General features: G+C 37.8%; 1 protein-coding gene across 1 annotated transcript in view; it reads right to left on the bottom strand.

Annotated features, from left to right (window-relative positions):
- The window catches only part of LOC121368582 (NACHT domain- and WD repeat-containing protein 1-like), a 41,196-nt gene extending 21,210 nt beyond the window's left edge, over positions 1 to 19,986 (bottom strand). Inside the window, exons 1-10 of the mRNA XM_041493320.1 lie at positions 19,928 to 19,986; positions 16,434 to 16,590; positions 15,232 to 15,400; positions 14,912 to 15,013; positions 13,115 to 13,369; positions 9,625 to 9,916; positions 5,704 to 5,837; positions 5,172 to 5,374; positions 4,559 to 4,674; positions 177 to 388 (exon numbers count right to left, since the gene is read on the bottom strand). Coding sequence (XP_041349254.1) covers positions 177 to 388; positions 4,559 to 4,674; positions 5,172 to 5,374; positions 5,704 to 5,837; positions 9,625 to 9,916; positions 13,115 to 13,369; positions 14,912 to 15,013; positions 15,232 to 15,400; positions 16,434 to 16,590; positions 19,928 to 19,986 — 1,699 coding nt within the window. The remainder of the gene's footprint in view (positions 1 to 176; positions 389 to 4,558; positions 4,675 to 5,171; positions 5,375 to 5,703; positions 5,838 to 9,624; positions 9,917 to 13,114; positions 13,370 to 14,911; positions 15,014 to 15,231; positions 15,401 to 16,433; positions 16,591 to 19,927) is intronic.
- Between the last annotated feature and the right edge of the window lie 2,214 nt (positions 19,987 to 22,200).

The following is a 22,200-nucleotide window of genomic DNA, read 5'->3' as shown; positions in this document are numbered from 1 at the left end:
TCATTCTCAAATGGACGTTTTTTTAACTCCATTTGTGACTAATCATTATTCAGCAGCCAATAATATATTTTTAAACTGAAGTCCATCATATGTTGGATATCGCCTAATGATATTATAAATCTTACACAATATTCTCCTAGAAGAATGTCAGAAAGACATCCTGCGAGATTACGTACCAGACATTTCGTATTCGTGAGCCCTGACCTTATCCAGACACTGAATGGCTGCCGAAACAATAGCATCCTGCATGATGGTCCTGTCATCATCCCAAGCCTTCTTTGCCAGGGATTGAAGGTCCATGTTTGAAGATTTAAAATCTGGCAGCAAGCTGCTGATTGGCTGTAATACGTATGTGGGTGGTACAGAATTGTCATCTCGCATAAACCATCTGCAATTGTAAAGAACGTTAACGTCAACAAGACTATATAATAATAATTATCGGTAATACCCGATAATTGTATTTAATGAAGTTTTGAGATATATTTTATGTTGGGATAGTTTTTGTTTTAGGATCAGTTCCATTGTATAATATATATTAATTAATTATATGTGGTACAACGTAACACATAAACAAAATTGTAATTTAGAAATATTCCACGTCCTCTGTTTGTAGCTTGAGTCAGATAGACGTGTTTGGAAATTTATCAGAGAATTATCCTATAAATATGGTACTTTTTCATCATCTGTAATTCAAATTGGTCCTCAGTTCCTGTCGCTGAGAATGTGATCGCTGAGTGTGTACACGGTAGTAGTTGCAATGGTATGCAGGTACCGACAATAAATTGTGATAGTATTTTACAGCACACCCATTCTGTTCATGAATCCACACCCCGTCCTCCCTTCCTCCATTGTCAGCTCCTCGTCTTGTTGTAAATGATACCATTCCTGTACTAGAGGAGAGTAGTTTGATAGTGTAGCAGACCATATTCCGCTAAAATTAAAGGAGAAAATTGGGAGAGGAGAGTATATCGAAATGACCCTGCATCTCAAGTCTGCAATGACGTTTGACAGCACAACATGAAAGGGCGAAATAGTGCTTAGTGAAAACCATCTCGCAATTATCAACTCTCCCAACAAACCCATTCAAAACATTCACACTTGGACAACGGCTTTTATCGTATACATAAGCATAATGCTTTAGCAATTTCCAAATAAGGCACAAGAACTTTTGAAATATGGCAAAAATGTCCGTTTTGCAGCTACTAAGTCACCGATTGGGTTAATTATGATGTACAGTTTCGTCTTTAAAAAACACGTTAACACGCACAACAACAAACTATTGCTAGGGTTACAACAAGGGCAAATGTATGTTTAAGTCCCGCTGCAGATTCAATCATTCATGCGACAAGTGTGGGGAAGCCCATCCCAGTTTCCAATGTTTTCGTCAATTCGGAGTGAACAGTCGCCACTAATCCAACAGCGAACCAACTCTCTTCTCTGGGATACATGCCAAACAAATACACTGTATTAGAATCATATTTAGGCAACTATCCCGACAAGCAGTCTAAGTTAGATTTGTTAAATGACTTTAAGTTTGGTTTTTCTCCATTATAGTGGTCCCAGATAATCTAGTGAGGCAAAAAAGTCTTGTCAGTGCCAAACAAGCACCCCAGGGGTGGAACGTTGCCCAGTGATACAGTGCTCGCTCGATGTGCGGTTGGTGTGGGATTGATTCCCGATGATGGGCCCATTGGGCTATTTCTCGATCCAGCCAGTGCACCACGACTGGTATATAAAAGGCCGTGGTATGTGATATCCTGTCTGTGGGATGGTGCATATAAAGATCCCTTTGCTGCTAATCGAAAAGAGTAGCCCATGAAGTGGCGACAGCGGAATTCCTCTCTCAATATCTGTGTGGTCCTTAAAAATATGTCTGACGTCATACAACCGTAAATAAAATGTGTTGAGTGCGTCGTTAAATAAAACATTTCCTTCAAAGCAGCACCCCTAGTATTAGCTCACAAAATAAGAAAAAAAAATACAAGCTGGCAGAGTTGCCGGACCTTTCTCTTAAAAAATACTTCCAAAATTAAGAATTTCTTTCTTAGTGCTGGTGCCATAGAAAAACAAAACATATTTCCGGGTAATTCTTTATTGACCCAGAAAAATTAATGATGCAGTTTTATTGATACAGATACTTGGACAAGGAGCATTACTTGCCAATGTGACATTAAGGAAACCTTTCAGTTACTTCCTGTCTCGCCAAAAGATTTCAAATTTCTAGGTTTTAAATTTGACGGGAATTATTACTTGACAAAAATCTCTCCATGGAGGCCTCTATCATCTGCTCGCTGTTTGAAAATGTTTCTACATTTATGAGATGGCTTATTTCGGACAGAATCAATGATAAAAATGTGCTACATTACTTGGATGATTTCTTGTTTGGGGGTTGAATAGCATCAAATGATTGTTTCCAGAAGAGCACTTGACGTTGACGATGTAACTATCTTGTCTGATGAAATTATACTAGTATTATGTTCTTCAAAAACTGACCAATGGGCACTTTCACAAATTCTTTACAGTGCACACAACCAAAATCCGCGGGTATGTCCAGTCGCCGCACTTCGGGAATACGTGCTCGTACGTCCAGTTACAAAGAACGGACAATTTCTGATTCATCTAGATGGAACTCGCGTTACCCATTTTCAGTTTTCGTCAATACTACAAAAACACTGAAGTTTCATAATGTGACGGACGTGACAATTAGGTCACATAGTTTCAGAATAGGAGCTGCATCGGAGGCTCCAGTGCACGGTATTCCAGGGGAAACTATTAAACAGTGGGGGAGATGCCGATCCGAAACCTATCTCGGATATGTCAGACAGAACAAGATTGTGAAGTCATGATTATTCCATCTTTATTATACATTGTATTACCTATTAACGTTTATGTTGCAGGACGAACTCGATTCAGAATTTGGATAATCGGGTAACCTATTCCCTATTGGGCTGGTCGATATACTACTGATCATCCGGGTGGTCTGAATCTTGGCTTTTCCCCTTTAAATGTTAACACAGAGTGGAAGACAAAACGAGGTATGAAATGGCACGAATATGACAAATTTATTGAAACACACCTTCATCGCCATCATGCACCAGAGTGGGTATTAATTCATTTAGGGTCAAATGACCTGGTAGAGCTGAAATCAAAAGAATTAATCGAAGATATTAAGTGTTTACTATTGCGACTGCCACGATTGTATTAGAACGGTGCTCAGTCACCTAAAAAGATAGAAAAGGCAAGGAAGCGAGTCAACGCTGCAATTAGATCTGTTTTATACAGCTCAGGTGGTTACTCCGTCCGATACCCGTCAATCCTAACTTGAAATATCAAATTATTTCGGCAGGAAGGGGTACATTTGTTGTATGTAGGAATTCAGCAGTTTTTGAAAGATTTACAAAATACATTGGAAATTGTAGTTGGAAACAGCAGCGATACTAGATGAAAACTCCTATAAGCAGCTAGTGTGACGTTTTCGGGAAAAGACCCGTTCATATGGCGAGATTCGGGGAGACACGATATGGATTTACGAGCATACTGGCCCTTATTTACCCCTACTGGCGTACAGTGGAGGGGAGGGCGTATTATGTTATTAATACTAATTATATTGGGGACTACTTCTGAGGAACCAGTGGAGTCCACTCCTTTACGGTACCGTATTGGAATTGCCCTCTATGGGAAACCTAGAAGGCGGAGAAATTAATAGGGGTAAGTGGTATGTGGCTCGTGGACCCTACTCTTTGTGGGGCCTAAATATGTGGGGCACCCAAAGTACCTAGGGGCACCTTCATGTCAGCGTTAAAGTTAAAGGCTGTTGGTTGTTTCCCCGGTTCTTGAAAAACAAAAATCTGTTTCCTGCGGCCGAATTGATCCAAACTTTTAAAACTTGTTTTTGTGTTGTGTTTTAAAGATGCTGAAGTCTATATTAAAATCTATGCATTAATACAAGCTGAGTAATTTTCATTCATCAACTATTTAATAAAAATTAATCCGTAAAAGACGTACTTTATTAAACATCAAAACAAAATAGCAACTGGCCTCAGTGGTGTAGTGGTTAAGAACTCGGACATTAGGCCGGTAGTGACTGGGTTCGTCCCCCGGTACCGGTTCCCACCCAGAGTGAGTTTAACGACTCAAAGGGTAGGTGTAAGGCGATTACACCAACTTCTCTCTCTCACTAACCACCACCAAGTAACCCTCTGTCCTGGAAGTATGTGCCCAGGACAGCATGCTTGAACTTTAATTGGATATAAGCACGAAAATAAGTATAAAAAAAAAAAAAAAAAAAAAAAGATTTTTAAAAACTAGTACTGCTCTAGATATTTGTTTTCTTGTAAATCATTCATATTTTATCCACTGACACGTACATATCACTGAGAGTAAACAATATGACAGTGAGTGAACATGGCCGTTAATTATAACTGCCTTAAAAATGTGCAAACAAATTTCATTTACAATGTGCAAGAAATCAAAGTAGTAAAACTAATGATACATATTTCGTCAAGCTGTGATACAAACCAATAAATATATTTTAAAACTTGAAAAGGTAATAACTTACTTTTGAATAACTTCTTTAGTTTCTGCTGACTGTATTTCATCAGACAACTGTTTAAACTCGTCTTCTGGGATTAAGCGAGGGAAGGATCTGTAGCCATACTTGTGGGATAGAAACGTCTGGAAATAAAACATAATATGTTAGAAGTAAAACCTCTTATCATAATACCATTTGTAATGTCCAAATAATGAGGTTTTACTGTTCACTCTTTCTTAAGATCTAACACAAACTATTTGATTAATCGACGCTTTTCAATGCAGAAAGTAGAAGGCTATATATAACATTCTGTTAAACACGTCATTAAATAAATAAGCCTACTGAACCTAGAATTCGGGAAATCATTTGTGAACGTATTCAACAAAAGAAAAGCGAATATTAAGTCAGTTGTCTTTACGTTTATTTAAAATGATTCAGTTTAAATCCTGTTAGTTTAGTTATTAGTCTAGCTGCCGAATTAATTATTGTATCATAGCATAGAATAAAATAAAATAAAATGTTTCTCTTGTTGTTCGGTATATATTTCCATAAATAAAATAAAATGTTTCTCTTGTTGTTCGGTATATATTTCCATATTTGCTACACGACACCTTGGCAAATATTTTCATTAATATCGTACCACAAAGCACGGTCCTGTAGAGAGCTTTTTACAGAGTTCCACTTCTCTAAGACAGAGCTCCGTGGTCATGTGGTCGTCAGTGGCCTCGTCTCTGACTCCCCAGCGCATGTCCACCACCTGAAACTCGTACCCTTCCTCCTGACAAACTTTCTTCAGGTTGGGGTACACTTTCTCCATCAGGGCATTTCTTTCGTGAAATGAGTCTGAAAATATTTCCATATTAACAGAAATTACAGTGTGTCTTGGGGACAAATTGATCCTGATGAGGCAGAGGATCTCTTTCTTTCTTTTTCTATCTTCTATCTCCTCTCTCTGTTTGTGTGGCTGTCTCAGAGTATGCAATCTTTCTGTCTCTCTCTCTGTCTCTATCGCTCTGTCTGTCTGTCTGTCTGTCTCTCTCTCTCTCTCTATCTCTCTCTCTCTCTCTCTCTCTCTCTCTCTCTCTCTCTCTCTCTCTCTCTCTCTCTCTCTCTCTCTCTCTCATAGCTGGACTATAAAGCATCTACTATGATAGTTAATCTGAATATATTACCTGTAAAAGTACTGCTTGTAAATATTCTGACAATCTTGGTGGTAGATGGACACTCGAGATCCACCTTTCCCTGAATAATAAGTTCACTAGTAGTCCCACAAGATTTTTCTTGACAACTCTCATTTTTCTCCAGTCTAAAATGAAATAAAACAAATGAATAAAATAAGTACACTGGTATATATCTAAGAACGTAATTAATGAAGAGTTAAATTTTATCTTAATTTTAATAGGAAAGAAAGGAAAAATAGGTCATGAGGTCCACTGACGGGAAATAATTCAAGTGCGCATTAGACGCACGCTTTACCACTCGACTATGTCCCTCCTGCACTCCAGTCAGAGATGATTGTTGCTGACCAAACTAAAAAGCCTCTGAATTGTAACTGTATTATATATTATATGATGTTTGGCAGGGTTCCCTTTCTTGCCTGGAACGCGAGTTAACTTGTGAGTTTTACAAACAATTTTATATTTGGCCATTAATTATAAACTTTCTGATCCATGAATTTTTTTTTCTCCAAATTGCATATGCCTTTTCTCATTCGGGGTTATACTGTCTGTCACAAGTCAGAGTTTGTGCTTAAATGAGCGTGTTTCAACATTAATTTGACGTAAGTACATTACATTCCAATATGGATCTGACTGTCGTATATGGGCTTACATACATAGCTCAATCAGGCGAATTCATTCATTTGTCACCTGAGTTTGTGGGTTTTTTTATCCCTCCAATTAGGGTCAGATCTGTGTACTCGCAAGGGCGACCTGTGCTAGGCTTAAGACACCAATGAACCATAGTTTACAGTGTTCAAAGTTGTCGTTAAACTAACATTCCTTTCCTTTACTGGACTGAACCCGGTACTGGGATTCGAATCCGCCAGCTTAACCACTGCGTAAAGAGGTCAATACGACGTCGCAGTTTCGCTGATCGTGTTTATTCTGTTGTCTTTCAGCTATAAGCGGCTATAGCTAAGGTGTGTGCCCAGGACAGCGTGCTTGAACCTTAATTGGATATAAGCACGAAAATGAAATGACGTCATGAATAAATACTTTACATGCTAGTGCTATTGGATTTGTCGAACTATGTACGTACATACAGTGTATACACGTGACCGACTGGTAAGGTAGAAATCGCTGTTTTTAATTACTAACGATTATTTAAAAAAAACCCACGTGTTAGATTCCAAATCGATAGTCTAACGAAGGATATGCACTGATATAGCTGCATATTGAGGTCACATCAGATACAGATTTTCTTCTGCACATTCTAGGCTATTGGGTCTGGCCTCCTCTTCCCTCCCCCTCGATTTATCAACTGATGTTCAGAATACGATTGGTATCTGACAAACGCAATTCACGACGATCTTTCCTGTGGAACCAGTGGCCAATTTTCCCGTTCTGAGCTTTCTAGGGCATTAAATACACGATCACAGATACATTGCAAGTACTATTTAATTGTGTGGCGTTTTTTGTGTGTTTTTTTGTGTGTTTTTTGTGTGTTTTTTTGTCTTTAGAAATGCCCGATCAAAATAATGCGCTTTAGTAAAATATTTTATGGCTAATAAACCATAAAATTGTATTGTTGGACATGGCGCTTCTAAAAGGTCCATCTTTCCTATTTTGTGCAATATCAAAATTGTTCTATTAAAAGAAATACCATTCTGTTCCAAATCATACCACTGGATATGGGCACATAAACAGAATTCAGGTTCAGGTTCAAGTTATTTAGAGACCGCTACATGACAATCTTTAACTTTCTTATTAACGTGCCTATATCCAAAAAAGGTTCAGGCACTCAATCAAACCCCTACTTATGAAATGTGCGACTGTCTGTTGATTAACAAAAAGGAATTGAGTAAAACTGTAAAAGAGAGATTGATCGTTATCGTTGACTAGTTATTATTATCATCTTAATTAAATAAATTGTAAAAATAATAAGAAAATCGTTTGTGATGTTTCTTTTGTGTTTCAGTGTATATTGCTTTTTTACCCCATTACACCAACTCAGCTCTACCATAGGCGAACTTTAATATTAATGTTGCTCTAATTAACAGGGAAGCTAATAATTCTACATTTTTATAAGGTGCGTGTATCTGCCGATAATAATAACACCAGTACTCTAATTAGTTAAATTGTAAATTGATGGAAATTAGGCGGGGTGTAATTGAAAGATCTTTGTTAAAACGGCCGAAATATGGTAAATATTGATTCAGTATATTGAAATTAATATTTCATCAAAATATGTTGGCCATCAACGATCAATGATATTCACAATACATGTGGGCGGGTCCACGACATATTTTTAGGGGGGCGGGTGACTAAGAAAAAAGGGGCACATTGGCTCGTTAAAAGGGCATCTTAATAAAAGTGTTGTACACACACATACACACACACACACACACACACACACACACACCAGGACATTACTTGATGTCGTAAAATCTCGGTGTCGATCAACCGTTAAATAAAACATGCCTTTCATTTCCTTTTCTGTAGGCAATGTGTGTGTATGTGTGTGTGTGTGTGTATGTGTTTGTATTTGTGTGTATATATATACATGCTTCCTCCCTCTCTCTCTCTCTCTCTCTCTCTCTCTCTCTCTCTCTCTCTCTCTCTCTCTCTTTTCTCTCTTTCTCTCTCTAAAATTGTACGCACTCTCCACACAAACCTCCCTAACCCTATTGCAACCGAATCACTACCCCCAGTGATTTCAAAAGATAGATAACAAAGGAGAATTTGCTTTGTTGTTCAATTAATTAATCTAGCTGTGTTTGATTATTTTTGGAAATAGTTATATATAGACCTCTTACAGTGCCATAACTGGCGCAAATGAACCCCACCCTACTTACACTCACAAAACCACCGAACTAACTAGCAGGTGTTATCGGCAACATCAAATGGGGTACTTCCCGAAGATCGTCATACATCGGACCAACTGGACTACCATGGAGGAGTTTCGATTTGTATTTAAAGGGACATTCCCGAGTTTGCTGCATTGTAAGATGTTTCCGACTAATAACATATTTCTACGATTAAACTTACATATTAAATATATTTTCTTGTTTAGAATATCAGTGTCTGTATATTCAATGTGTCTTCAAATAATTTTATACGTACGAAAAAATCTTTTTTAGGAAATAAAATGAAATTTAATATAGTACAAATATTAGAACGATGAGAAACAAGTTTAATATATAGCCACTAATATTTTACGCAGAAAAATATATTTGATATATAATTACAATCGTTAAAAAGTCTGCAAAAATTTCAATGAATTTTAGTAGAATGCGCTTGCTTGATGTTGCACAGTTGTGTTTATGAAAGGGAAAATAGATTTGGAAAATTACTAGATATATTATTAAATTTAACTATCCTAACATATTTGCCAAATGTATGATCAGCAACGTTCCTATCTGAAACTCCACAAGTTGATATACTAGTCATATTTTTTTTTTAAACCCGCAAATAGGCCCATTGGCAGGATTCGAACCTATTAAACCAATTCACATGGCATTTGATAGCCTGCAACGTTAACTACTCGGGCAATAAAGGCGAGGTGTGAAGAAACTCAAACACGTGGATTTATAACTCAGCATTCGCATCCCCCCTTTATTCATTCACACTGCTTGAAGACAACTATCAGTTAAATGAAAGCCATATATATCAGTTCTACACGGCAATATCTTTAACACTAGGTAATATTGTAATGAAGGTTTATATGCTTCTTCATTGTGGTTTACACAAAGTATAATCTTTCATATTTTCAGAATATTCTTATTTAGAAAATAACAGTTGTACCGTTATGTTAAATACATATATGTATGCCAGTTTACGTTTTCACATTAATCAAGAATGTTCATTAAATAATCGTAGGCTATTCATGTTCAAAGGAAATTTAAACGTTCAGAAGTTCTAGCAGTGTCTTACATGAGCTCAGTATCTTTTGTGTTTTCCTCAGGTCCATCAGTCTGCCCTTTGTGACTATCTTCTATCTGTTCACAACTGGTGTCCCAGATTCGCACCACTCTATCATCACCAACAGTGACGACAATATGCAGGTCGGCTGTGACAACGTCTACTACATTAACTGTATGTTGAAGAATAACAGATCGTGATCCATCTTTCAGATTCCACACAACAACCCCACGTCTGCTTGGGAAATACAGCTCTTTACATTTGGAGGTGAGTCGAAATTTTTCAGAAAAATCTTTTTCATAGCCTGAAACACATATTGTAATATTTTCAGAATGGTTTGGTTTAACCAAAGAAAAGAAGAAAAAAAGCCATACAAAATCCAACAGTAACAAGACTGTAAGAAGTAACAAATATCCAAAGTAAAACAAGAAGAAGAAGATGATGATTATGAGGAAGATAATGTAAAGGACAATAAAAAAGGAAAATTCATGTACATGTAATATCTATACCCTCTTATTATAATTATGCCATATCAGACACACCATCATCAATAACAGGAAATTACATTGTACATGATGTCCAAGACGTTTCATAAATGCAAAGCATTAAAGTTACATTCTCTGGTTACCATATTATAACATCATGTACAAATGTGAAATACAAGCTTTAAATGCACTTTTAAAAAAAGAAATGTTTTATTTAACGACGCACTCAACACATTTTATTTACGGTTATATGGCGTCAGACATATGGTTAAGGACCACACAGATTTTGAGAGGAAACCCGCTGTCGCCACTACATGGGCTACTCTTCCGATTAGCAGCAAGGGATCTTTTATTTGCACTTCCCACAGGCAGGATAGCACAAACCATGGCCTTTGTTGAACCAGTTATGGATCACTGGTCGGTGCAAGTGGTTTACACCTACCCATTGAGCCTTGCGGAGCACTCACTCAGGGTTTGGAGTCGGTATCTGGATTAAAAATCCCATGCCTCGACTGGGATCCGAACCCAGTACCTACCAGCCTGTAGACCGATGGCCTACCACGACGCCACCGAGGCCGGTCCACTTTTAAAAAAGTCGTGTGTGTTCGCTATGGACGGATATCATCAAACGTATACGCTTGATTCGTCGCCTGTGCCGCCATAGCTCGGCAAAGCACAAACGACAGCCTGTTGTCAGTTTCAGTTAACACGTGCGTTTGCCGATTTCAAATTATAGGGTTCGTCTCAAAAAATTAAAAGAGAAATCTTGCGCTGTACGATGAACGTTCGGTTAAGGATACGGTACTAGAGTCTTTAGTTAAAAACGGTTTGATCTTGACAATGTATTATCGACAGTCGTACCTTCCTATTTCAGAATTGATATTTTATAAAGTGTTAGTAGAACTTTCAAAGTTTAGTTTGTATACTAGTATCACATCAATCATGTATATATTTTTAAAATAAAATATACTAAAGTAGACAATGAACGTTTTCACTATTTAATTTTACGTGTTAAAATCGACAAATTCAAATAAATATTATTTCGTTTGGAAAGGGTAAAGTTAGGGGGTGGGGGGTGGGGGTGTATGGGGGGGGGGGGTTAACGACATCAAAGATAAAGCATATTGATTTAATAATCATCCGACCCCATACAACCGTAAATAAAATGTGTTGAGTGCGTCGTTAAATAAAACATCCTTCCATCTGCTGTTGGATGTCTAACATTTGGTAATTTTGACATATAATCTTAGAGAGGAATCAGGTGCATCTGCAGGGGGAGGGTATTGGAGGTCGAAACCCTTACTTGCCCAAGCTTAAAAAAAATTGAAATGTATTTTTGGGGGGAGCATGGCCCCATATAAACTTCGCTCAACACAGTCTATAACCCCAACCCCGCTGAAATCCCTGCACACGCGCCTTGGAAACCCGCTATCAAGGGATCGTTTATATGTACCATCCCACAAACAGGATATCACATACCATGGTCTTTTATATCCCGCCGATGGGGATCGATCCTAGACCGACCGCGCATTTCCAAAAAGCACCTTTTTAGGTCTAGGTAATGAATAAAAATAACATATAGTCTTGAAAATTTTTACGTAAATCGAACACAGTACCCTCTTCCTCAACCCCTAGAGCGTTACGTAATTAGTAACACCCCCTTACATGTAACGCGTATGCCAACAGCTGGCCACTGTCAAAATTTCAAGGCAAATCCCCCACTCACCGACCCCTGGAAAGGCGTTGTATGGATATAAATATGTTTTGGAGATATGAGACGACCCCTCAATCAAGTCAGTTAAATTTGTAAAAACAATTGTGAAATCTCACGTGATCTCTTGATGGGGAATTCTATACTTGTGATAAGCCAATGAAAACCGAGATCGGTACGAGCCCGTCAAAAGTGTCCCACTTTCAAAATACTGGCTTTGTTTTTGACCTGGATAAGCCAGCGTAGTGAAACCAATGCGGAGTGCGGCGTCATATATGCACCAAACGTAATTGGATTTTATGCTTAAATAATAAAAATATTCCGGATACTGCCGCTTTAAATCCAGTTGTATTTGAACAATCGTGGGTGCACTTTCTATATTTCATTATATTGATATCTAACATGACTATATAATAAATATATCAGAGATGGGGCGACTATACTTGGCAAAGTAATCAATTACGATTACATGAGAATGTTACGATTACGATTACGATTACAGGAAAACTGAAATGATTGTGAATACATTGTCCAGTAGTGAAATGATATTACCAACATGAAATTATTCACTTTATTTCACAGTAATACTGATTTCATTCATTGAAAGACATAAAGGATAATTTTGGATTATTTATTAAGTGATTTAAAAATGTATGAACGTATGTGTACGGTAGGGGGGAACCAATTTCCGATACCAGATTTTTAAAATTTAAAATTTAGATTATTGAAGAAAAGGTACCCATAACCATATGTACAATTATTGTATCAGTGCATAAAATATATATTATTTATGTATTATTGAACTATGCCATAATTAGTAATTGCAAACGGTCTAATCACTATTACTTTCTGCTTTGTATTGTTTGTGGAATGTATACCATTTAATTCCATCCACAAATTAAAAATGTTTTTTGTTTTTTTTAAATCTATAAAAGAAGAAATGATGAAAGAACGAAAGAAAAGAACAAACAAGTAACTACATAATTAAACTGATATCTTCATACATGTACATGTGCACAAATAGCTGTTGACACTTTAAACAGGACTATTATTAATCAATCGATTTTATTAACAATTTTTGCAGTCATGCTTTAATTAAATTACATTATATATATATATATATATATATATATATATATATATATATATATATATATATATACACACACACACATAAACACACACACACACACACACATAAATAATTATAGGTAGCACATAAGCACATTTAGATGTGTCAAACATTATGCCTTAAAGCTTAGTAGTCTATGTCGACAAACTGAAAATTTGCACTTGAAATATTTACCTTTCCATTCATGTTTCTTCTTCATGGTTTTAATGTCATACACATTGAGATTGTTGTCATAGCAGTTTGCTATAATTAACTCCTGTCCATCAGATGTCATTGCCATGGCTTCAATAGTGTGCTGGTTATCATCACCATCCTCCGTCTTGAAAGGTAGAAATGGTTGCACCTTATGAACGAATGATTTTGTTTCAAGATCCACAACAAACGCCCAAAACTGGTCTGAATCCAAGCACACCAGGTGCCTTTCACTACCTGTGAAACACACAGTAAATATAATTATATGACAGAAAACAGTTATAATATAAACGGTTTCTGAGAAACAACTAATAAAGAAAGAATGTCAGCTATCATTGTTAAATCTGAACAACAAAACCAAAATATATGATTACGGCTGTATATCTGCACACTGCAGAGTCGAATGGACATATGGCAAAATAAAGGATGATTTAATGAATCTATGTCTGGTGTCTCTTCTATAGGAGGACAGCTACTCCCGATTAGTAATGAATGTGCAAGTTTCGCCAAACAAATGAAAAAAGTATGCATAATTTCAAAATATCGAATAACATCAGCCATCATTTTGGTTAATGATTTGGTAGATATAGCCTCCAAATGTTTACAATAAAACCTTTTGAATGCCATAAGGTGTCACAGGACATCATAACCCTGATGGAACAACGTCTGTGTCAGAATGATATGTCGTCATTTGAAATCTGCATACAATGAGCAGGCCCTAAGGTATCTTAGAAGTTGTGATATGTACACAAAGGGCTGGATCAGAAGCTATATTGCTCAACATAAAGGGAAATTAAATATTGGAAAGCTGAAGTTATCCCTTTTGTCATACATCTTTGTTTGGAGACCAGTGTCGCTTTGAATCTCTATTGTATAGATCGATGTAGGAAACTGATTTAATACCTTCAGATGTTTCTTTTATTTCTAACGCAATCAATGGAAGTTAATATGCAATCCTGCTATTACTGAATGATATAAAATCACCAATATAGCGGAAAGTACACTTAAACATTTTAGCCAGATTCCTTTGTTTTCATTTAACCACATTAGTAAGAAATTCTTATTCATATGCATAGAGAAACAAATCGGCGAGTAGTGGAGGACAGTATGTGACCATGGTGAAACTGTAGTCAACTTCAGTAATAATGGCATACACTCATATAGGGCTGTTTTATAAAAAGGCAACTGGCATATGATCGTTTCATATAGGTATGTTTTCCAACAACATATGCCAGTATCAGCACCGAATAACCATATTGTTGTGGAGATACTCAGTGTGAGTAAATCTGGATATGCAACCTCCTGTTTAAAAAACCCAAACATACATGTATATTGAACAATTGCATATAAATCAATATAAGGAAACTATTGATGATAGTAGAGGTTTTTCAAGTCGTATCTACGCATCACACGACAAGATGTCTTCCACGTTCTCTCACAGTCAAACCACTTTTACCTAGCGAAAATTAACATAATGCCAGTTCATGAGAATAGTACCAAACCACTAAAAATAAATCCTTCCTTACCTATACACAATCCATAGTCTCCCAAATTCTGTTCTGCTTTTAACAGATTGCATTCAATTTTATGCAGTCATTGCGTCATAAAATGTAACGTCCTTATCAAACACGATGCCCACCAGGGAACTATTTTTGCCACATGGACTAAACGGCCATCTGCCTGTGTCAGATAGATCAATGGAATAGGCCTGTACTCCTGTCTTGACATCGTAACCCAGAATGGAAAGGTCAAAATCTACTAGGAGAATTTTCCCATTACAGCAGAAGTGGAGAGTTCCAGGGTCATCTCCTACTCCATCAGTTGACCATACAAACTTTCCGTCAGTTACATTCCAGAATTTGATCGATTTGTCTCCAGCACCTAGAAATAATTTCGCAGACATCATAAAATACGTTAGGACATATATTCATCAATACCAGCACATTTCTATAACCCAGTTTTAAAAACTAAATTAAGAAAGAAAAAAACACACGTTTAAAATACCTCAAAATGTGATTCTACGAGCACGTCCCGGACATTTTCATCAACATCCATTGTATTTCAATGTATGATATCCTATTTATATGTTGTACACTTACATGTTACAGCTATTTGTCCATCTGGAGACAGAGCAATACTCGTAACATCGCCTTTGTGTCCAGCAAGATAATGTACAACTTTCCCACCAGGTGGAGTCAATATCTTTTGGTTTGGAATGAGGTAATTTGACGGTGAATTTTTGCTGTCTTCATGGAATTGTTCTAAACCCTGAAAATAATATATATTGATATGTAATACACATCTCAAACAAATACGGTTGCCACTTTACTTTCTGCTCTTTCATTTTCAAAATAAACAAAAGACATCTCGATTTCTGTCACTGAATATCAGAGCTTTCATCAATTATTTTAGAATAGTCTCAAAGATTATGAAAAGTAACAGGAAATATAACAAAATCACAAAGGACATTATCCAAGATTATAACATGAAATAAACCTACAATGAGTACTAACCTGTTGAAGAAATCCAGGAGAGACATGCCTATTTCATTTCAGCATCTGTGAGTTAAATGTCCACTTACCAAACGTCTAATGACAAAAGCATTATGTATAAGCATCATTAGATTTTTCTCCTAAAGGAATATTTATGACAAATATGCAACAGAAAATCAGAAAATAATGTACTAGCAAAGTGTAATGATAAAAGCCAATAACATATAACACAATACTACTGATATATCCAAAAAGTATAGCAACCTCAAGAAACCTTTCTAAGAATATCGATGTTGTTTTATATTTATAAATACTCTGGACAAAACTATCATAGTTATTAACAAAATCCCCCCCCCAACTCCCCCCAACCCCCCCCCCCCAAAAAAAAAGCAAACAAAAAACAAAACAACAACAAAACACACCACCAACAAAAACAAATAAAGAAACAATGGCTAACACCTAAAACAAATCCCATCAAATACAGTTTGTCTAGTATGATTTTTACTTATAAACATTATTGCATATTAATGTTCGTGGTAGTTTGGTTAGTAACGTACTTAATAAGTGTACACATGCCAGTCTTATAGCAGGTCTAAAGCTACAAGCAGAGGCATCGGAATTGGAGCGACCGCCGCCCCAATATTTGGACCAAAAAAAAAGATTAAAGAGAGCTTAAAACTTAGAAACTGGCAATACACTGATGTTATGGCAATGGTCGTCTGTAAAGCCAGACCTTCTGAAAGAGCCTGCATTCATTAGTTTTATACATCATTATTGAATTTTGAATTTAATATAAAACTAGTTATTACCGTAGGATTGTATGTTCTTCCCAGAACTTGTGATGGAAGATCATCTGGATTAGAAATCAGTGCATCCTGAGAAAGCTGAAGTGTTTCTGTCAGTGTTTCCAGTTCTGGATCATTAGGCAAGACTTTGCGAGCTTCTGAAAAGTCATCTAGAACTTGTCTGAAATTCAATATTCGGTGTTACAAATATCATTTCTGACTTTGTGAATTAACTTGTGGGTTTTATAAACAATTTTATATTTGGCTATTAATTATAAACTTTCTGATCCGCGAATATTTTTTTCTCCAAATTTCAAATGCCTCTTTTCACCCCCTAACTACTTTTGTCATTGGGGCACATTTTCAATAAAAATTCAGTTTGTGCCTCAATGAGCGTGTTTGAACATTAATTTGACATAAGTACATTATATTCCGATATTGATTTGACTGTGGCATATGGGTTTACATACATAGCTAGCTAATGCAGGCAATTTCATTCATTTGTCACCTGAGTTTGTGGGGGTTTTATCCTTCCAGTCAGGGTCGGATCTGTATTATTGCAAGGACAACCTGCGCTAGGCTTAAGACATCAATGAACCATAGTTTACAATGTGCTGAGTTGTCGTTAAACATTCCTTTCCTTTACTGGACTGAACCCGGTACTGGGATTCGAACCCATCATCTGCCAGTGTTAATCCACCGACTTAACCACTGCGTAATGAGGTCAATACGACGTCACAGTTTCGTTGATCATGTGTATTCTATTGTGTTTCAGCTATAAACGGCAATTACCTCATAAATAAAGACCTTACATGCTAGGGCTTTTGGATTTGTCGAACCCTGTGTGTACATACAGTGTACACTGTGGATGATTGGTAAGATAGAAATCGGTGTTTTGGAATTACTGGTGATTAGTTTTTAAAAAAGGCTTTTGGGTCTGGCCTCCTCTCCTTTCCCCCATTGGGCTGTTTCTCGTTTTATGAAGTGGCAACAGCGGGTTTTCTCTCTCAATATCTGTGTGGTCCTTAACGATATGTCCGACGCCATATAACCATAAATAAAATGTGTTTTGTGCGTCATTAAATAAAACATTTTTTTCCTTCCTTCCTCTCCCGTTCCCCTCGATTTGTTAAACTGAAGTTCCGAATACGATTGACATCTGACAAATTTAATTCACGCCGATCTTTTCCATGGAACTGAAGGCCAACCATTCCATTCCGAACTAGAGCATTACATTCATGATCGCAGTTAGCTTGCAAATACTATTTAGTTTTCTGTCTTTAGAAATACCCGATCAAAATTATGCAGCTTAATAAAAAAAATTGGCGTTTCTAAAAGGTCCATCTTCCCTATTTAGTGTAATATTAAAATTGTTCAATTAAAAAAAATATCATTGTTCCATTTCATTCCACTGGATGTGGGCACGTAAACAGAGTTCATGTTCAAGTTCTGGATGTTCAGAGACCGCTACATGGTAATCAAACCCCTCCTTATGAAATGTGCGATCGTCTGTTGATTAACAAAAAGGAAATGAATAAGGAAGGAAGGAAATATTTTATTTAACGACGCACTCAACACATTTTATTTACGGTTATATGAAATGAGTAAAGCCGTAAAAGAGAGATTGATCGTTATCGTTGACTATTTATTATCATTATCTTAATTAAAGAAATTGTAAAAATAATAGGAAAATCGTTTGTTGCATTTCTTTTGTTTTTCAGTATATATTAGCTCATCCACCAGTACACCAACTCAACGCTGAACCGTAGGTGAACAAAATCCTACATGTTTATAAAGTGCGCATAGTAGTAGGGGTGGCACTTGAGCGTCAAGTGTACCCGTTAACCCCGGGTGACGTCGTGACGCTGACCTCTAGGGGGCGTGGCCTAAAGTCGTCACGGCGTGGCTGACCTCTAAGTTAATGGCTTTGGCAGCTGCCAGCTCACCTCAGTGACCTAGGTTAATGGCTATAGCAGCTGGGTGACCTTTAAGCGTGGGATGTTACTTTAACGGGGGTTAGGCCTAATGACTTTGGCATCTGTGGGATGGGCGTGGGAACCTGACTTCTGTGTCACGACAAACCAGATGCCGGTAAGATTTATGAGCTTTGCAGCTGTCGAGGGTCATTTGATCTATGGGTTGGGGGGTGGGGGTGGGGGGTGGGGGGGGGGGGCAGATGGTGTGGAAGTCGTTAATAACGGATCAGATGTCAAGATAGCGTGGGGGCGCAGTGTAAACTAGGTTTGACAGCCGTGCACATCCACGGAGGGAAGTTTGAAACGTGCCCATATATGGCGATGGTGTGGGAACGCCATGGATGAGTCATCCCAACACAAGTCCAAGCGTGCTTCTGGCCTCGAGGTAGCGTGGGTACGCCATTCAAAGAGTATAAAAACCACCACATTATTATGGGCCTCGGTGGTGTAGTGGTTAAGACTTAAGACTGGTTGGTAGGTACTGGGTTCGCATCCAGGTATCAACTGGTGTAAGGTCACTACCCAGCCTTTTCACTAACCACTACCTCCCACTATCCTGTCCTAGATAGCCCCAGTTAGCTGACGTGTGCGTCCAGGATAGCGTGCTTAAACCTTAATGGACTACTGGATTATTGTTAGAGTGGAGAATCTCACTAACACCTAAGCACCATCCCCACTGTCCTAGACAGCCCCAGATAGCTGGCGTGTGTACAGGATAGCGTGCTTAAGCCTTAATGAGCCGGACTATTGGACTAGTGTTAGAGCGAAGAATCTCACTAACAACTAAGCACTGTCCCCACTGTCCTAGATAGCCCCAGATAGCTGACGTGTGTGTGTCCAGGATAGCACGCTTGAACCTTAATTGGATAGATGTATGGAAAATAAATATAACCTAGCACATTATTTACAGTGTTCCATGTTTTGAAACATTATTTATATTCTATTCACAAAGAAAGAACTCTCCACTTGCCACAGAGGCTATCAGAGAATATATGAAAGAATATTGTCGACGTTAATGAGAAAAGCCAATTTGATTAAAATTAGCTCTACTGGTCAGTAGATCTAACAGCATTGCATGGACTCCCATGTCCAGGTGACATTTCATCTATAAATAACAATTTAAATATCGACCAATTACACTTCGCCTTTTATAGCATTATTCGGGAGCATACTTCTTCTTCTTCTTCTTCGTCGTCGTATGCTCATACAGGGACCCCAGTGGCTCGAACAAAAGCTGCTGTATTCCGTAGGTTCTCCAAGGGGCCAAAGAGTTTTTCCTTCAGGGGTTCATCTGAAGGCCAGACTGCTTTTCTCTGGTTCTGGTAGGTTGGATAATGTTGCAAGAAATGTTCCACAGTCATGGATGCTGTACCACACTGGCAGGTTCCACTGTTTCCCACTCAGAATTTGATATACATGTAGTTGAGTCTACAGTGACCTGTTCTCAGTCGCATCATTATCATCTGGTCTTCTCTTGAAAGTGGGTAGTAACTGTCTCTGCTGTTATGATCTGGGTGTTGAAGGAGCAACCATCTCTAGTACGTGTGCTTTACAATGGCCTTCATCGCCTCATTGGTTATTTGTAGCTCTTCTTGGACCATTTTCCCTCCTTTTTCTAACTTGTCTGCTTCCTCATTTCTGGGGATGTTGCAATGTGATGGTATCCATTGTATTTTTGTTTGTTCAATGGTGCAGCTCAGTGCGGAAAGAGTAGAAGTAAGTTCATTCAGGTCTTTGTTTTGGGGTCTTTGAGAGCTTGGAGTACAGAGAGAGCATCTGTGAAGATGTCAACTTTATTGTGTTTGAGCTCCATATTGTCAATCAGCTTCGTTGCAGCAATCCTCAGGGCTTCTGATTCTGCCTTATAATTGGAGGAGTATTTTCCCGTTGTAATGGACATCCGAATCTTTTCCCCATCTTTAAGTTCAATTTGAATGCCCCCGCCGCCATTTCTGGTTGCTTCTTCTGCTGATCCATCAGTATATGCATGTGTCCACTGGTCTTGAGAGTAGGCCTGGCGCATAAACGCTAAGGCAAGGCTTCTTTCTATTTCTGTCTGGGTTTCCTTCTTGAGAATCCCTGGTACTGTCTCTATGATGTCAGGAAACTTGTGTCTTTTCCATGCTGGAAGCAAACAGTGTGTTGGGATTTTTTTTATCTTATGGTTCATGAGCTCTGTATCTGTTTTCTTTATCATCTGTGCCTCGTGGATGAAACTTTTCTGCTTGATTCGGCTCTTTGTTGATTTTACCATTCTCTCGTGTATTGGGTGCTCCAAACTTCTGAATTTTGAAGCCTGTATGAGAGTTTTGATGTCTCGCCTGTCTTCAAGGGGCTGGAGTCCAGTTATTGTGTTTAAAGCTTGTATGGGTGTTGACTTTATAGCTCCAGCAGGGCTTCTAGAATTTTTATAAAATCCACTAGCCATGGGATCAGTGATTTAAAAAATGTACTAGCCATGATTACAAATTCACTAGCCCATCTTTATTTTAAGTTAATACAATTTTACTACATACTAGTAATAATCGAACATGTCACCTAAAGATGGAGATAGAGCTTAAAAAACTAACATTGGGAGTGGTGGATGCAGGATATTCATATTTACAAAATAGACTAAACTGCAACATTTGACCAAAAAAATTCACTAGCCGTCGGGCATAGCAATAGTAGTTATTCACTAGCCCAACATTGAATATCACTAGCCATGGGAGTGGGGCTAACATAGTCTAGAAGCACTGGCTCCAGTGATAATGCGTGAAGCTTGATTTTGGAATTTTACAGTTTTGTTGAAGTTTGTTTTCGCCGCTGTTCCCCAGGATGTCATTCCACACTCCACTACTGGTCTGATATAGCTTACATAGATTTTCCTTGGATGCTATAGTCTTCACCCCAGGATGTTCATGAAAGTTTCTTCATTAGTGACATGCATATCTTTGCTCTGCTTGTGCATTTGTCAATCTGTACTTTCCAAGTCATTCTGCGGTCAAACATAACCCCTAAGTATGTTGGTTCTTCCTCAATAGGCACTTTATTCCTGTCTATCTGGAGCTTAACTTTCAGTTCCTTGTTGGCCAGGCTGAAGATTGGATAAGTAGTTTTCTTCGGGTTTAATTTGATCAGCCATGTCTTTATCCATTTCTCAATTTTCGCCAAAGCTTCTTTCATTCTCACATTTGCTGTTGTGATGTATTCATCTGAATACCAAATCACCAGGTCATCTGCATATATCGCACCACAAATCTATCTTGGGATATCCTTTAATATATCATTTATGAAAATGATAAAGAGAGTTGGTCCTTGTGTTACACCTTGCTTCAGTGTTTTGTTTCTACTTTTGTGTCTTTGGTTCTGGACTCTTACCTTCCGGTTTGTGAGGTATTGGCAGATCCACCTATACATATGTTCCGATATTCAACACTCGTGTATCTTTAGCTTCAATCCCTCTCTCCAGACTTTGTCAAATGCTTTCTCTAGGTCAATTCATACACCAAGTGTGTGTTTCTTCTCTTGGAATGCATCCTCAATCTCTTGTGATCAGTAGGTGACCTGGTCTTCAGTAGATCTATTCTGTGTGAATCCAGCTTGTGTTAAAGAAATCAGCCGCTTCTTTTCCAGGTACCATGTTAACCTGGTATTGATAATCCTTTCCATCAACTTTCCAACACAGCTGGTTCAGGTGATGGGTCTGTAACTATCTGGTTTGTATCTTTCCTTTCCGTGTTAATATTCTCTGTATAGATATCTGTCAGGTTGAAGTAAAGGTCCCAATTTGCATTTTGTAGTTCCATCTTGGCAACATCTTACAGTCCTCTGGT

This window comes from Gigantopelta aegis, chromosome 3 (genome assembly GCF_016097555.1).
Source record: "Gigantopelta aegis isolate Gae_Host chromosome 3, Gae_host_genome, whole genome shotgun sequence".
NCBI lineage: Eukaryota > Metazoa > Mollusca > Gastropoda > Neomphalida > Peltospiridae > Gigantopelta > Gigantopelta aegis.
This window is presented reverse-complemented; position numbering and strand designations above follow the sequence as displayed.